Raw genomic sequence first — 17,575 nt, 5'->3', positions numbered from 1 at the left:
GAATATCCTTGTGGTCAGATTGGAGAGTCATAGACTGAGTAAACAGACAATACTGTGGAAAATTAGCTGGACTTCCAAAAGCAGCAGTAGCAAGACAGTGAGCCAGACCAAGGGTCCCCCTGATGTGTGGGCAGTGCCCTCACCAGCCAGTGCCACACCACAAGATCTGACTGTAGGGAGGCAGAACGGAATGCCGGTAACAGAGTCCATCAACAGCCATTGAATCATGGAACCATAGAATGGTTACGGTTGGAAAGGACCTCAAAATTATCTAGTTCCAAGCCCCTTGTGATGGGTAGGGACTCCTCACATAGACCAGATTGCTTAAAGTTCCATCCAACCTGGCCTTGAACACTCCCAGGATGGAGCATTTGCAACTTCCTTGGGGATATTGCAAGACAAGAACCAGGGACAGGGTCCATCTACAGAGCCCAGGGAACAGTGAGAGCTGGCTGCTCCCTGTGGCATGGGAGATTCACTGACCAGGGCCCAGCCCCATGGCAAGAGGAGAAGGACAGGTCCTGAAATGGGGACAGGTCCTGAAATGGTGACAGGTCCTGAAATGGTGACAGGTCCAACCAAGTCTTCAGGTCATAAGGCAATATAGTGACAAGGCAGGTCCAAAATCAGTCCACAAGCGAGGGTGGGGATGAGGCCTGGTGACCACCAGACAGGTCCACAGTGACAGAGCATGGCTAAGATCAAGCCAGAAAATCAGTCCTCAAGCTTCTGTGATCAATGGAACGAAGAGGCCCATGGCCAGGGAGAAGCAAGGGCCAGCTTCTTCTCCAAAGAAAGACAAAGCAGGAGGCAAAGGGGTCCCACCACCAGCAGGGCAGGAGTCTCACTAGCCAGGGCTCAGTCCCACAAGATCTGGGTAGAGCAGACCCAGAGATCACAGACAGCTCCAGCCAAGAACCCAGGTCATAAGGCAATGTCACGACTATGAGGCAGGTTCAAAGACAAACATCAAAGTCAATTCACATGTTAGAGCTAGCCTCAGGTCCAGTGATCACAAGGCAGGGCCAAGGTCACACTAGGAGTCCTTGGCTAGGCATGGACACAGCTGTGTTTGAGCTGGAGGCTGAAACATCTCTGATGCAGCACAGAGAGGGTCTGAAGGTCCATGTCAGCTTAGAGCTCCTGCATCCATAGGTGTGGGTAGAGGCTCCAGGTGCAGCTGGTCAGGACCATTAAAGGCTTATAAGTGCACCCAGAGCCTTGTACCCACTCACTTATGAGGAAAAGAGATGGACCTGGAGACAAGACTACCAGGCTTTGGTCTGAGGTCCATCAGGAAGCAGGCCTGGAGACAGGCACCTACCGCATGCTTCTGGCAGAGACTGAAATGCCAAGTCTCAGCTGATACGGGCTTTTGCTGTGGGCAACAGTCTTGGCTTGAGGAGTTTCACATAATTTCTTGATGATTAACATAAAATTGCTGTTGTTGATTCAGGTATTGAAAAAAAACAATGTGACAAACTATGAAACAGACCTTTCATCCCACTTCCCCACACTCAACTTCAGTCCAAAACCTCTCTTTCTCTGCTTCCTAGTTTTCTGCTTTCTTGTGACACTCAGTGCTTCCCAGTCTACTTGGTGAAGAAGCAGCAGGCAGGGCAGGAGGTAGGGTTGGTGTATAACTGTGCTTTCTCAGATATCATTTGGGAGCCCCGGCCAACTTTTCCCCCAGGGCCCAGGACATTCTGTGAGTGCTCTTCCTCTGGTGCCCATGATCAGAGCATGCTGCCTGCAAACTCTTGTGCCTTCAGCCATGGCTTTGGTTTGCTTAGGAGAAAGTAGGCCTTCTGTGCAAGACAAATGTGCAGAGAAGCGTGGAGTAGTCTCAGGCAGTTATATTCCCCAAAGGATTGAGAAGATATGTCAGCTCCAAACCTTCCCCAAATGACATGATAAGGAAAAACACACTTAGTCCACAAAGCACTTCTAATGCTGTCCTATGCATCACTAAAAGGAGTGTGATTGCTTTGTGGCTGTTTTTTTTTCTACAGACCCCTAGCAGTGCTGTGTATCTAAAACAATGCAGCACACTGTGGAAGTGGAGCATAATGGAGAGACAGATGGCAATTTATTGACATACCAACTTTGGTCATGCTGCCAGGGAACAAAAAGGATTACGGGACAATACCTAGACTTTATGGGAACTGGGATTCATGTTTTTTAATTCCTCATGGGCTTCAGAGCTCAGAAGCAGCAGGCGGTGTTTCCCCTCATGGCTGCTATTCCCTCATCATGTGTGACACTCTCCATCCTGTCACTTGCAGAGCTGCTCCCCATGAGGGCTGCAGCAGCCACAGTCATCATGGCAGGGCCTTTACAGCAAGTCCTGCTGGCCCAGACCAGCAATGCACAGGCACAGTTCTGAGCCCAGCCATTGACACAGGTGTGTAGATTTTATTCAACTTTGCTGAATCTGTGCTTATACATCTCATTTTAGACCCTACGGAGGAAGTTTTCTCTTTAATAAACCAAATAATTCTATCCCTTCTACAGTACTTGACTGTGATACTATTTTTCCATTCAGGGCACAGACATCTTAAAATTACTCTGGACTTTCACCAAACAACTTTTCTTTTTCTTAAAAATGACCAGGTTCCAAGCATAATGCCACTGCTTTACATTTTCATCATATCAACCAGAATCATCTGCTTGCAGGAGGAATAAAATAAGGACAAAATTAGAACCTATGTTGAGCTCCCAAACCTAGATTTCAACAGATGCCTATCTTTCAGAAGACTGATAGACATCGATTTGTACCCATAGTGACACCTAATAGCCCAAATTAAAAAGAATCAAATAGTTCTGTAGCACAGCGCAAACATTAGGTGTACTCTGTGCTTTGAAAACTCTCTTGTGTATAGTTTTAGGAAGCCACCATTTCAGCCTTGATTTTCTCCATTTCTTTGCTTTAAAATAATCATCAAGCAGAAGAATGATTGAACAATAGAATAGCTGTTTTTTTTTCTTCATGTTATGTTATAAATACTTCCATAATGAATGTTGATAGTTTTATTGTCATTGTACATAGAAAGTACAGAATGACAGTTATGCTGATTTCAGTTTAAGAACAGTTTTATGAACTTACGCAGTCTGCTGCAATACTTTACAAGTCCTGCACTATTTTTTGTTTTAGTCGCTGCAAAATTCTGTTGACTGCTTTTGGCTCTGAGGGAAGCAGAACACAATGTACACAGTAAACCTTGAAATGCCACATCTCTTGAAAATCTTTTTTGCTTCAGTACTTGTGTTAACTGTAGCTAATCCTTTATAACTGTCTTGAGAAGACCAGTATTTGCAATTGTCCCATAAACTAGACTTCATAGGAGCTATGACAATGTGTGTCCCTGCTGCCAGCATGATTTTAAGTTATATTTACTGCTGACTTTACAAATGGTTGAGGCAGCTCCAAAATCTGCCATGTATGTGTCTCCTTTTGTAAGCATTTTTTAAGTACTGATACCGTAAACTGCAGTTCTGCGTGTGTATCCCACCAGAAAGAAGGTTGCTTAACTCAGCAATTAACACTAATAATCCTTTCAATCGGATAAACTGTAACCTGAAAAACCATGACATAGGAAATAACATGTCCTAGAGGATTATTACATCAAAAAGCAATAAGAAATATTTCCTCCTATGATTCTTGTGGGTAATAGAGAGCTTAAACAGTCCAACTTTTAAGACACTCTCCTCATGTTTTTGAAGTTATATCTCTTAGGCATCACCTTGATATATTGTCGTGGTTTAAAACCAGTCAGGCAGCTCGTTCACTCACTCCCCCCCTTCTTTCCCTCCCCCTACTCCCAGGGGGACAGAGAGGAGAATTGAAAAGAATGCAACTCCCACGGGTTGAGATAAGAACAGTTTAGTAACTAAGGTATAACACAAATCACTACTGCTACCACCAATGATAATAATGATAAAGGAAATAACAAGGGAAGAGAATACATCACCTCACCACCAGCCAACCGATAACTTGCCCCCCCCCACCCCGACGAAGCACCAACTGATACCTCGTCCAACCCGCAGTCCTAGCCCTTTGGGGTAACTCTCAGTTACATCCTGGGCCATGACGTGCTGTGGTATGGAATACCTCTTTGGCTAGCTTGGGTCAGGTGTCCTGTCTCTGCTTCCTCCCGGCTTCCCCTCCTCCCTGGCAGAGCATGAGACTCACAAAGTCCTTGGTCAGACTAAAACATCCTTGTTATCAGCTCTGTTCCCAGGCCAAAAGTCAAAACACAGCACTGCACCAGCTACTAAGAAGGTGAAAAATGACTGCTACTGCTGAACCCAGGACATATATTTACAGGGGAAATCTTTTAAAGCTGTCTGGGAATACAATAGCAAAATTAGTTATTGATGTGCCGTATGGACATAAGCTGAAGGTAAGAAAAGGAGCTATAGGGCTTACCTTGCTTAAGCTCAAAAGCTCTTTAGTGGCTATATGGCTACATTCTGGTTTTGAAAATAAGATCCGAATCCTATTCTAACCCACTTCTCTCCCACTACCCACTATATAGTATGTGTCAGGTTGTGTGGTGCAGTAACCCAGAATAGAATCACAGAATCATAGAATAGTTAGGGTTGGAAAGGACCTTAAAATCATCTAGTTCCAACCCCCCTGCCATGGGCAGGGACACCTCACACTAAACCATATCACCCAAGGCCTCGTCCAACCTGGTCTTGAACACTGCCAGGGATGGAGCATTCACAACCTCCCTGGGCAACCCATTCCAGTGTCTCACCACCCTAACAGGAAAGAATTTCCTTCTTATATCCAATCTAAACTTCCCCTGTTTAAGTTTGAACCCATTACCCCTTGTCCTATAACTACAGTCCCTAATGAAGAGTCCCTCCCCAGCATCCCTAAAGGCCCCCTTCAGATATTGGAAGGCTGCTAGGAGGTCTCCACGCAGCCTTCTCTTCTCCAGGCTGAACAGCCCCAATTTCCTTAGCCTGTCTTCATACTGGAGGTGCTCCAGTCCCCTGATCATCCTCATGGCCCTTCTCTGGACTTGTTCCAACAGTTCCATGTCCTTTTGATGTTGAGGACACCAGAACTGCACACAATACTCAGGTGAGGTCTCACGAGAGCAGAGTAGAGGGGCAGGATCACCTCCTTCAATCTGCTGGTCATGCTCCTTTTGATGCAGCCCAGGATACGGTTGGCTTTCTGGGCTGCAAGCGCACACCGCTGGCCCATGTTCATTTTCTCATCAACCAACACCCCCAAGTCCTTCTCCTCAGGGCTGCTGTGAATCTCTTCTCTGCCCAACCTGTAGCTGTGCCTGGGATTGCTCCGACCCGGGTGTAGGACCTTGCACTTGGCATGGTTAAACTTCATGAGGTTGCCATCAGCCCACCTCACAAGCATGTTGAGGTCCCTCTGGATGGCATTCCTTCCCTCCAGGGTATCAACCAAACCACACATCTTGGTGTCATCGGCAAACTTGCTGAGGGCGCACTCAATCCCACTGTCCATGCCACCAACAAAGATGTTGAACAAGACCGGTCCCAACACCGATCCCTGAGGGACACCACTCGTTACTGGTCTCCAGCCAGACATTGAGCCATTGATCACAACTCTTTGTGTGCGGCCATCCAGCCAGTTCTTTATCCACCAAGTGGTCCACCTATCAAATTTATGTTGCTCCAATTTAGAGACAAGGATGTCGTGTGGGACAGTGTCGAACACTATACACAAGTCCAGGCAGACGACATCAACTGCTCTACCCCTGTCCATCAGTTCCATAGCCCCATCATAGAAGGCCACCAAATTGGTCAGGCAGGATTTCCCCTTAGTGAAGCCATGCTGGCTGTCACCAACCACCTTGTTGTTTTTCATGTGCCTTAGTGTGCCTTCCAGGAGAATCTGCTCCAAGATTTTGGCAGGCACAGAGGTGAGACTGACTGGTCTGTAATTCCCCGGGCCATCCATTTTCCCCTTCTTGAAAATGGGGGTTATATTTCCCTGTTTCCAGTCATTGGGAACTTCACCTGACTGCCATGAGTTTTCAAATATGATGGCCAGAGGCTTCGCAGCTTCATTTGCCAGCTCCTTCAGGACCCACAGATGGATCTCATCGGGACCCATGGACTTGTGCACATTCAGATTTTTAAGGTGGTCTCAAACCAGTTCCACTCCTACAGTGGGCTCAAGGTCTTCATTCTCACAGTCCCTGTGTCTGCCTTCCAAGACTTGAGTGCCGTGGTCAAAACATTTGCCAGTGAAGACCGAGGCAAAGAAGTCATTCAGAACCTCAGCCTTCTCCAAATCCTGTGTAGCCAGTTCTCCCGAGAGCTTCCTGAGGGGGCCTACATTTTCTCTAGTCTGTTTTTTATTTGCTGGGTACTTGTAGAATCCCTTCCTGTTATCTTTAATACCTCTAGCTAAGTTTAATTCTAACTGGGCCTTAGCTTTCCTAACCTGGTCCCTAGCTTCCCAGACAACATCCCTGTACTCTTCCCATGCCACCTGTCCTTGCTTCCACTTATTACAAGCCTCTTTTTTCATCTGAATTTTCCCCAGGAGCTCCTTATCCATCCAAGGAGGTCTCCTGGCCCTCCTGCTGCACTTCCTTCTGGTTGGGATGCAACACTCCTGAGCTTGTAGCAGGTGATCCTTGAATATCAACCCACAGTCTTGGGCCCCCCTGCCCTCTAGGGCTGTATCCCATGGAACCTTACTAAGCAGGTTCCTGAAGAGGCCAAAGTCTGCTCTTTTGAAGTCCAGGGCAGTGAGCTTGCTGCACGCTCTTCTCACTGTCCTGGGGATCTGAAATTCGACCATCTCATGATCGCTGCATCCAAGGCTGCCCTGGAGAGTCACATTTCCAACCAGCCCTTCCCTGTTGGTGAGCAAGAGGTCAAGCATGGCACCTCTCCTTGCCGGCTCCTCTATTACTTGCAGAAAGAAGTTGTCTTCTACACAATCGAGGAACCTCCTGGATTGCTTGTGCTGGGCCGTACCATGCTTCCAACAGATGTCAGGGTGGTTGAAGTCACCCATGAGAACAAGGGCCTGCGAGCGTGAGGCTTTTTCTATCTGTCTATGGAGTGCTTCATCCGCAGGTTCTCCTTGATCAGGCGGTCTGTAACAGATCCCCACAGTAATGTCTCCCATAGCTATATTCCCTTTAACCCTGACCCACAAACTCTCTGTTGACTGCTCACCTGTCCCCAGACAGAGTTCCATACTCTCCAGCCTATCCCTAACATAAAGGGCAACTCCCCCTCCCTGCCTGCCAGGCCTCTCCTTTCTAAAGAGCCTGTAACCTTCCATTCCAACACTCCAGTCATAGGAGACATCCCACCATGTTTCTGTGATGCCTATTATATCATACCCCCGTAGACGTGCACACATCTCTAATTCCTCTTGTTTGTTCCCTATGCTATGGGCATTTGTAGAGAGGCATCTGAGCTGAGCTCCAACTGAAGCCGGCTCATTGGCTGGAGCGGCTGGGATATCTCTACAGTGCTCCAAACATTTATTATAGGTTCTGGCAACTGACTGCGTGTGCTGGGATGGAATGATGCCCCCCTCCCCCAACACATCTAGTTTAAAGCCTCCTTGACCAGACTGGCAAGCCTCCTGCCAAAACTGCTCTTTCCCTTAGACCAGCTCCACCAGCCCCCAGTAGACCTGGCCTACAAGCTTGGGTCCCGTGTTCAATATACCCAAACCCCTGACTATGACACCACCCTTTTAACCATTTATTAACCTGGCCAATCCTCCTAGCTTGTTTTAGGTCATCCCCTGTATCCTGGAGAATTGATGAAAAGACTTTCTGAGCTCCAGAGCCCCTAACCACCTCCCCCAGGGGTCTGTAGTCCTTCTATAGGATAGGTAATGACAATGACATGTTTATTTTGTAATGCTTTTATTGGAATAAATAGAAGGACCACCAATTAACATTCACAAAATCAATGGTACGTCACTGCAATGAAGGTGCGAAATTGTGTCTGTCAGGAAGATATTGTATTTGGAGATGATAATCTATGAAGAAATGGTGGACTTTCTAGATGTTTCCTCAGAACAAGAGAGACAGACACAGGCACAGAGAGACACAGACTTATACTAACATGCAGCACAAAGAGCCCACATGCATTCCTGGAAGAAGAATGCTTTGCTAAAGCACAGAATTATGTCTGCAAGTTGCCCAGGCATCAATTCAGTGGTGGCTGTCCATAAAGGAACTGGGTTATTCTGAAAGCTGTGTTTCTTTCACTAACCACCTATAGAGAAACCAGATTGTCTATTAAAGTGGAAGTATTTCACACAAAAATCAAAACACTAGCCTGTCTCTCAAGTTATTCAATGGTGATGGGAGATATTCCTAAACTACCTCCTGAAATTCTCATTCAATCTTGGATATAAGTCCTGAATAAAAGTGGTGTGAGCAGAAATACCTGCACCTAAACATTTGAAAAGTCATACACTTCTTCAAGGACATCTCACTAGATATTGAAGGCTTTCCATTTGGAGAAAATATTGAAGAGATGAGATTATACTACAATCCTACAGTAAAGGGGATCTGTTTCTGAGGGGAAGACAAACTTTATTTCCAGCTCCTTTTCTTCTTAGGGAGAACAATATTTACCAACAAAAAGGATGAAGTTGGTTGGATTATGTTTGATGAAGAAAAGGAAAGGGCGGTCAGCCTTAAACTCTTCAAACTCAGAAGATTGTTTGATGTCTCCAATCACATCTGCTGAGCCAGCCATCTCAGTGCCCTCTTCATTGACTTCCATGTATGCCATATGGACGGCCTCTGATATCTTCAGATTCTTTGCTGAAGAGATGCCAGACAGATCAGCTGAAGAGCTGAACAGGTCAGTCATACCCAAGGCCTTTAAGACAGCTATGAGGTTGTATTTTTCCTCAATCTTCATGCGCGGGAGGTACACTTTCACTCTCTTCTTTTCCATCACACTGGGACTGGTCCACTCCTTAAATTTATCAAAGTTGATTTTTTTCTCAATCTGCAAAGAGAGGCAGGAATAAAATGCCTGAGACGAAAGTGCAAGGGCCTTAATGGCTGTGTTTATAGCATTTGCTACTATATTTTTCTTTTACTTTGTGTACACAATAGAACTGATACTTATCTTAAATATATTTGCTTATATCGTATGCTTCCTCCTGACTATGACCTATGTATCATCTGTCTTAATGAAGTTCTCCAAAACATTGTCATCTTAAAATTTCCTCATCAGATCAAAAGAACTGTTCCTCCTGGTATATATTTTATTGATCACTTCCCTCACCTTAGTTCCTTTCTAGTACTGCGTTTCCCACATTCCTTTTATTCAGCTCCTGTACGGTCTTCCTCATCACTTCATTTTTTAGTTCCCCTCAGATAAGGTTTTCTTACTTAGCAAACCCTTGAGTGCCTTCCTGGAAGACTGAAGTCACTCAAGATTTTAAAAAAATCTTGCTAGCATGTCTGTTTCTGGTACCTGATGGAGACCGATGCATATAACAACTGATTCAGGGCTATAGTAGCACTATTCTCCTTTACTTTTGTTTTATGAGCATGGAGCCCAGTGCTCTTCTAAGATGCCAGTCTCAGCCTGAGCACTTGGTAGCACTTGGGGGGCTTTTGTGCTCCCCCACCTGCTCAGCACAGCCATGGGGTAGGCAGCTGGGATGTAAATGAACAGCAAAAGATCTGGTGGCAGCCAGGTCCTACTGAACTGGTACCTCTTCTGTTTCCCCTGACAGGGCCATACCTGCTCCAGACCAGAGACATCATCGGGCAACAGCACCAGCATGCTCAGCTTTCCACTGGCATATGGCAGCTCCAGGATCTTAATTTTCTCTGAAGGCACAATTCCCATTTTGAAGGTACTGTTCTGACACATCATTTGCACAGGTCTGCTTTCTTGCTGCAGAAACACAAACGTGAGATAATGTCACTGGGGAGTGAATTTTTTCTTTAAGCAGGCAAAAGTACAAATTCTTTGAAAGGGACAGGAATTGATCTTGAAGCATGCTGCCTTTGAAAAAGACCTGTGCCTCCATTTTCCTCTCTTATATGCTGGTGTGCCCTGGAAGCCTGGTCATACACAGCTCATGCAAACACCCCATGGGCTTAGTCCCAGGCTCTGGCAGTGAGGGACCTAGGTAAATCATCCAACCTGTGACAGCAACAGGCTGTATGTGTAACAGGTTGGCTGTGCAAGCCAACAGCTGTCCTGGCCAGAAGATGGGTCCATGCCCTCCTACCTCTGTCACACTGAAGGGTGCTTCCCGAGTGTCTTCTTCTTTAAATGCTGTCTTCCATATCGCTTTGAAGTAAATGGCATTCACAAGGACCAGTGCAGTATCTGGATTAACAGAGCCTGCCACAAGGAAATCTTGGATCTGTCCTTTAAGAAAGAGTCAGGGCAGAGAGTGATAAGTTACACCTGGTGTGCACAAATACCTGCAATGAAGGGCATGGGGATGGAGGGGTGCCACTTTGTGGAATTTTGTTTTCATAGCAATAAGCAACCTGCTTTTGCTTGACCTCTTTTCCCTAGACATTATGAGGAGAAGAAGACAAGGGTATAGATTACGGTAGGTGGGGGAAAATAACTGCTACCCATTTTTCAGTCCTCACCATTTGTCTCTTTCTCCACCCAAGAATTAATGAGCTGTCTTGCTTCCTCTGCAGCTGTTTTGAAGTCAACTTCTTCCATACCTGCTTTGTAGAATTTCTTTGCACACTTTAAGTATTCCTGTAAGCAGAAGGATTGCTGTTGTCAGACAGATGAGTACTTGAAAATGTATGAATGTGAAATGCAAGACTGAAATGAAGCAGAATGGTTAAAAGAACAGTGAACCTATGCCCCTATGTTTGAACATGTCAGTCACTGCTGTCTTCCTGTAACTGAATCTTAAAGCTGTATAAGAAAGACTACTTCAAATACTTAGATCAGCACTTTTTTTAAGATAGGATTTTAAATTTAATTTTTTAAATATTTTCATAATTTTACTAGAACATGTTCAGTTTAATAATAAATAAATAATAATAATAAAATAAACATTTTTAAGGACAAACAATGTTTGTTTCCTTTTCTTTGTGACTGCTTTTTATTTTTAATACTGTGTTCTTCCATTCTTAGATTCCAAAACCAAAGCTTCCTTTCACTGGGAAGATTTGATATTTGGCCTTGAAAAAAAAAAAAATGCAAATATGACAATTTCAGTCTTTGTGCTTTCAAGTCATAAAATATTTTTCATTTCCCTTAAAAGTTAAATTTTTCATTAAGAGACATATTCTAGCAAATGAACAGCTATCTTGATTACTGTCTATGACTGTTGCAACATGGGTGTATTTTATGCCATTATGCTTTTGCCTGACTCCATATAACAACCACAAGAAGGTTCAAAGTCATTCTGAGCAAATTCCCCTTATGGCTCACAACCATCAACAACAGCAGGTTGGTGATGGTGGTGCTTCGGTAGGGTGGAGTCACAGGGCCTTTATGGGGAAGCCTGCAGAAGTCAGGTCCCAGTACAACTCACCGTAAGAATGGGGTATGTTTTTTCAATATAGAGTTTGTCAGCAAACTTCAGCGAGTATGTAGCATTCAGCATGGTGAGGTCTGAGAGAAGATCCTTGAATGCATTATGGATGTATTCAGAAGTGCCACACTGAGGTGATGACATGAAAATAAGAAGACACATTGCATTAGTTTCTTCTTATAGTATCATAGAATCATAGAATGGTTAGAGTTGGGAAGGACCTTAAGATCATCTCATTCCAACTGCCCCTAATATGACATAAGACCTTAAAGGGTTGTCCCTATAAGTTAAGAGTCAGTCTGCAATGGAATCCTCCCCCACAGATATAGGACTGTCACCTTTGGGACAGCAGGTGCTGTGGTGGTGGTGCATTGTTCATCCTTCTCAAGGTAAGTCCCCTGAAAAGTGTGTTTTGTAAGAGCGCAGTTGTGTTTGTGTCACTGACACTCTTGGTTTCAGAATATTACCATAGTTTTTGACAGGGTCTGAAACTGTTTTGTTCTGAGGAGAAAATCAGACAGAAAGGCGTATCAGGTTATTCTCTACCTCAGAGTCAATAGCATCTCCAACTCCTGTAATGTTATCAAAGTGAAGAACCTGCAAGAGAAAAAGCCAGTGGTAGAAATAACAAACATGACCAAGAATTGTGTGAATTTGAGATTTACACATGATGCTTAACATTGAGTTGTTGGCTCAGAAAAATATATTGCTAACTGAAAACACAGATGAACTAAAAATTCAGAAGTGAGCTTGCAATTGGTTTATACCCTCTGTGGCCTTCTTGGGAACTCTAAATAATACTGTTTTCTTAGATGATAGTTTTTCTTTGGATGTCTAGAAATTAAATGAGTTCCATACGTACTGCTAATTGTATTCCTTTCTTCCTGGGGTTTGTGGGTTTTATATATTAAAAAAACCAACCTGATCACATTATCTGGAAGATATCAGAATTTAGACCAAAAAAAAGCAAACCATAAAATTTGACAACTGCTAATCTATTTTGTTATTGTTCTTGAGATTTTTTTCCTAGGTCATAACTAACTGTCCCTTATAGTGACAATATGCAACTTTCCTTAGTATTTTCTCAGAATAACTCTCAATCCAATTCTCCATTTTGTGACTATGGCTTACTCTTGTATATTAAAACAGGTGAGAAGCTCATCAGTGGTTAGTATATTTCAGTGATATTACTTAGAAGGAACCACAAGCACAAGCAGAGGTCACTTTACACCCATGTCAAGTAACTTACTTTCTCCATCTGAGACTGAGTGTTACCTCTTGCTCCCAGATAGACCATGGCCAGGGTTGAAATGATACTCAGGGAGGAGTAGAAGATGTTGTCGTTAACATGGTGGACTTTCAGCTCTTTGAAAACATCAAAAGCAAATTCTGCATTTGCTTCACTGATGGAGCCCATTGTGAAATCAATGCTGTCTAAAGCAAACAGAAAGAGTCTGGCTTATTATGTTGAAATACAATAATGGTAATGCAAGAAAGTCAGTACACTTGAACCGCTGAACTCAGTGCATAAGGTTTTTCTTTGCAACAAACAGAATCCAGTGGTATGGATTTAAAAGGCAGGCGTGCTTTTGGATTCGTGAGCAATGAACGTGCTGGGTAGGTACTGATTATGCATAAGCTGGTGATTGTCTTATTTGAAACTTGATTTCTCCCTCTCTGTATATATACACCATATAGTTGAAAATGTTGCAAAGAATATTAGTTACCTTGAAAGAAGCATATTAACAGTCTTTTCTTGTCTCTTAAGAAAAAAAGAATCAACATAGATATTTTTGAGACTCTAAATCAGGCTCTTCACTATCATTCTTTACATCACTTTGAAGATCAATAAAGAGATTAACAGGTCAGCCATCTATGATCCAAACTGCTGTTAATTTCAGTATACAATGTACATGTCTGAAACAACAGCATAAGTTTTGCTAGATTTGTTCTAATTTCAGCCTAGTGTAAAGAGAAGATAGATTCTTACACCACCTACTTTATCAGAGGCCCCCAAAATTAGCAACATTACTTTTACTTCTTTAAACAGGATTATAAAGGCATATCGTTAATTGCATCTCACTGTTTTAAAAAGGCGTTCTTTAATTTTTTATCACCTTTTCCATAAAATACACCCTTTAATAAGATAGTGCTTGTTCAGCCTTTTGATTAATTTGCAGAGCTCTTCACATCTTCTGTATTTAAGTATTTTTCTGCCCTTTTCCTCACATCCTTGTAAAATTTTCCCTGTATTTTCAGCACCTCACATTTTGTATAACACTGGAGGAAACTATTTTTTAATAAAGGAGACAATACAGAATAGAAAATACAATACTGTAAAGTCTAATACAACAGTATAGCATCTACACCACTTACAATTTCCCACATGTTGACACAAACAGAGAGAACCTTGCTAGGGTGGTGAGTTTTTTCTTTAATCTTAGAAAATGCGACTAAAAGACAATATAGAGCTGCAGTATGCTGGGGTCACCTGAGCACACTGCATTCCTTAATTTCATTCAGAGAATATCCATAAAAACTGCAAGTGAGCTTTAGCTGCACCCTCTGGAATTTAAGCAAATTCAATTTTGTCTTTTAATCCTTAATGAACAATTAAAGGGATAGAAGAAAAAGGAAGAAAGGCTGTCACAGCATATCACCAGCTTTCAACGTGAAACAGCTATTAAACAAAACGTTAGTTCATACAAACAAATACTTTGACTTTTATGCATGGTAGAATATGAAACAGTAAAGTAATGCAGAACACATGTGAAGGTGAGGTGAGGTGTCGGCAGAAGGCATCCTTTAATCATTTGTTTCTTCAACTAACACTGAAAGTCACAAACATGAGGTTACATCAACAAAACTTTTTGCAAGTTTTGTTACAGACAATTTTTCCTAAATTGCAGAAGAGAACTTCAATCATCATCAAAAGAAGTGCTTACCTTTTCAGCTTCACCTGCAAAGGTAATAGTACAGCTTCTCAGCTGTACTTGGTGCAGACTTGCCGAACTCCTGGGAATATATGTGTAATTTTGTGACACGCCCCACGCTGCCTGTTCTGTGTTTAACAAATAAAATGATGGATGGATCTCAATGTCCAATGTGTACTTTTACTTGGAATAAGTCCATTCTTCAAAAAAAAAAAAAAAAAAGCCTGAATGCCTGAATGAAAGAATTTTCCACTAAAATCCCTAACATGTCCAGAATGGGAGATTTATTCATATAGCACATGAAACCTTGCAGAAAAGGAAGGATCGTGTTGAACTAGCTGAAGCAAAAATAGTGTAACAGCTATTCATTGGAACTTGAATTGTAAGTATGATTTGATAATGGCAGGAAATAGTGTGGCATAGCTCATGAAAATAAAAAATGTGAGAAGTTGAGCCTTGCAGAATGTCTCTAAGGAATTTTGAGTTTATTTCTTAGTTATTCCTCTGTAATGAGTACTGACAGGCCAGCCCCCTTTCAGACTCTTTGTTCTATTAACTCAAAAAAATTATTAAGATCAGCATCTGAAGGACTGCTTGCTATGGTATGCCCACACTGTACTTATTGCAGCTTTTCTCTCTCCTGTTGCTGGCTGGACTACCAACATCACTGGTCTTTCTTTCAACCAGAATACATTGCTCTTGCTGAAGAATGGGGAAACTTCTGCTACCAAGGAACTTGAGAAAGAGCACATCCTTCAAATGTTAGTTGCCAAATTTAATAATATTGAAAAAGATTATTCTGCAAAAACATGTATGTAATTCCCCAGTGCCACTGTTTCAGTTTCACAGACCTCAGTTTCACAGCTTTTCATCCCACAGCAATCTAACTCAGGGAACTCAGACGTAGTCACAGTCTGTACAACACATCAGTAGAACAAAACCTTCAGTGAGCATATTGTGGGAATAAAAACTAATTTCAAAGGTAATATTCAGAGTATCTGTATAGAGAAGTATTACAGAGTTGAAGAAAAATGTATTGGGGAAACAAGGGTTGAGGTTGCTTTTCAAATTCAGGCATCAGGATATTTAGATCCCAGTCAGATTGTACCATAGAATCATAGAATGATTAGGATTGGAAGGGACCTTAAAGCTCATCTAGTTCCAACCCCCCTGACATGGGCAGGGACACCTTCCACTAGACCAGATTGCTCAAAGCCCTGTCCAGACTGGCCTTGAACACTGCCAGGGATGGGGCAGCCACAATTGCTCTGTGCAGCCTGTGTCATTGCCTCACCACCCTCACAGTAAAGAATGTCTTCTGAAATCCATCTAATTTAAATATTTCCTTTTTTAACTTAAAGCCATTCCCCCCTTGTCCTGTCACTACATGCCCTTGAAAAAGTCTCTTTCCATCATTCTTGCAGACCCCTTTAGGTACTGGAAGGCTGCTTTAAGGTCTCACTGGAGTCTTCTCCAGGCTGAACAACCAGAAAAGGATTCAAACTCACTGCTAAAATTTTGAGGAATAGTTTAAGGTGAGTTTGTCCTTTTCCACAGGTCACAGCACCAGATGCCAGATTCAAAATGTGCCTTTTGTGCATATAAAGACCATTTTTCAGATCTTCCATAAGTAACTTCATGGTACAGCAGGTGAACAAAACAGCTGAAAAAACATTCATGGTCTGCAGGACAGTCATAATATACAATAGCAAGCAGAAAAGTCACATAATTCCTTTGTAATGAAAGAATGAACAGACAATAAAAGAAACGGCTTTGACCTCTCTGAATGCCATGTGATTTTAAAACAGAAATCCAAAGTCAATACACAAAATGCCTCTGAAATTGTTTAGAACAAATCATGCTCCTGCAAAAAAAAAGAGGTGAACTCTTTAACCCTTTTAGTTGTCTATACAAGTGAAAAGCCTCTGAACTGTCCATGCCTTTCTCCTTAAGGCAGTCCTTGTTAGTCCTGTTAAGCTGAAGATGCTAGTGCAATAACAGCGAAGAGCTCAGTCTGGACTGGTGTACTTACATACCACTAGTATTTTACGTGGCACAACGACACACACCCAGGCTTGTCTGCTACAGCCATTGTTATGCAGCAAGCGTGCTTTTGAGGAAAGATGTTTAGCCCTTGCCTCACATTGTTCGCCCATCACTGCAAATCTTTTGTAAAGACAGTAAGCTATTCCCTCACAGGAGTGATACATAAATGGTACTACACCACTGTTTTAAGTCTGTTTATCTGAAAATGGTATCACCATGATGGTAGAAAGACAGATTAAATAGGTGAATGTGTCTGTACAGTGCTGAATACTTTTAATAACACGACTGGGAGAACTCTCTAAAGTGCAAGCTGTTCCTGTATCTGCTGCCTCTTCTGCTTTTTCTGCTTAAGACTGCTTTGATTTTGTTCAAACAGGCTTTAACACTCATGGCCATGGTCCATTGTTATATACTTTACAGCTCAGAAGTCAGAGGATTAGCCAATATGTTCTACCCTGTCAGTTATAACTTTCCAGTATGACTTGAATCTTTTTTCTTGACAACCAAATTGTCTAGCAGTACAGTCTGTCACTTTGGTATTTATGCACCATCTACCTGAATCACATTTGGATCATCCTAGTCAGCTTGTGACTTAGAAGATACAAAGATATCAAGTAAGCCAGTACAGTTGTTTCACAGCAGCCAATTTGTAGCATTAATATTGTTGGCAATGGCATGGTTTTTTAAAATAATTCCTAGTTGAATATATTCATTAATAAGAGCTGGAGCACTGCAACATCTTTCTTAAGGGTTAAAGAGGGAGGCAGAGCACCTTGGGAGAAAAGGTGATGCAGGAATCATAGGAAGATTGAAGGGAGAGTGCACATCAGTTATAACTATCCTGGCTTTGATGCTAAAATCTTCATTCCTTCTAGGCCAGGTTGGATGGGGCTTTGAGCAATCTAGTCTACTGGAACGTGTCTCTGACCTGGACAGGGGTTTTGGAACTAGATAATACTTAAGGTTCCTTCCAACCCAAACCATTGTGTGATTCTATGATTCTGTGAAAGGAATTTTTTTGCTTTGCAGTACAGAAGGGACAGTACACTCCTCTAGAAGCATGCCAATA

General features: G+C 42.7%; 1 protein-coding gene and 1 long non-coding RNA gene across 3 annotated transcripts; one reads left to right on the top strand and one right to left on the bottom strand.

The window, feature by feature from the left end:
- Positions 1-757: 757 nt before the first annotated feature.
- LOC133267219 (uncharacterized) lies at positions 758-9,874 on the top strand. 2 transcript variants are annotated; one of them, XR_009742673.1, is made up of 4 exons: positions 758-1,456; positions 1,557-1,626; positions 8,603-8,850; positions 9,740-9,874. It is a non-coding gene; the product is annotated as an uncharacterized LOC133267219 (long non-coding RNA). The 2 variants fall into 2 exon arrangements; XR_009742672.1 differs by having other exon boundaries at positions 758-1,626.
- Positions 7,867-14,545, bottom strand: LOC133267213 (ovalbumin-related protein Y-like). Its single transcript, XM_061449331.1, has 8 exons — positions 14,473-14,545; positions 12,777-12,961; positions 12,074-12,124; positions 11,528-11,656; positions 10,620-10,737; positions 10,244-10,386; positions 9,748-9,903; positions 7,867-9,000 (listed from the first exon to the last, which is right to left on the bottom strand). Exons 2-8 carry the CDS (start codon positions 12,942-12,944, stop codon positions 8,599-8,601), a joined length of 1,167 nt encoding a protein of 388 aa, XP_061305315.1. The 5' UTR covers positions 12,945-12,961; positions 14,473-14,545; the 3' UTR covers positions 7,867-8,598.
- Positions 14,546-17,575: the final 3,030 nt, after the last annotated feature.

The sequence above is a fragment of the Pezoporus flaviventris genome, unplaced genomic scaffold, assembly GCF_033815535.1.
Source record: "Pezoporus flaviventris isolate CSIRO_AGI_PZ_B2104156 unplaced genomic scaffold, CSIRO_AGI_Pfla_v1 ptg000007l, whole genome shotgun sequence".
Lineage (NCBI taxonomy): Eukaryota > Metazoa > Chordata > Aves > Psittaciformes > Psittacidae > Pezoporus > Pezoporus flaviventris.
This window is presented reverse-complemented; position numbering and strand designations above follow the sequence as displayed.

Coding starts and splice junctions, on each gene's coding strand:
- LOC133267213 (XM_061449331.1), bottom strand. CDS start 12,944: ATGGGCTCCATCAGTGAAGCAAATGCAGAATTTGCTTTTGATGTTTTC. Junction 12,125..12,776: donor CTCAGTCTCAGATGGAGAAA/GTAAGTTACTTG, acceptor TTTCTCTTGCAG/GTTCTTCACTTTGATAACAT. Junction 10,387..10,619: donor GGTGGAGAAAGAGACAAATG/GTGAGGACTGAA, acceptor TCTTTCTTAAAG/GACAGATCCAAGATTTCCTT.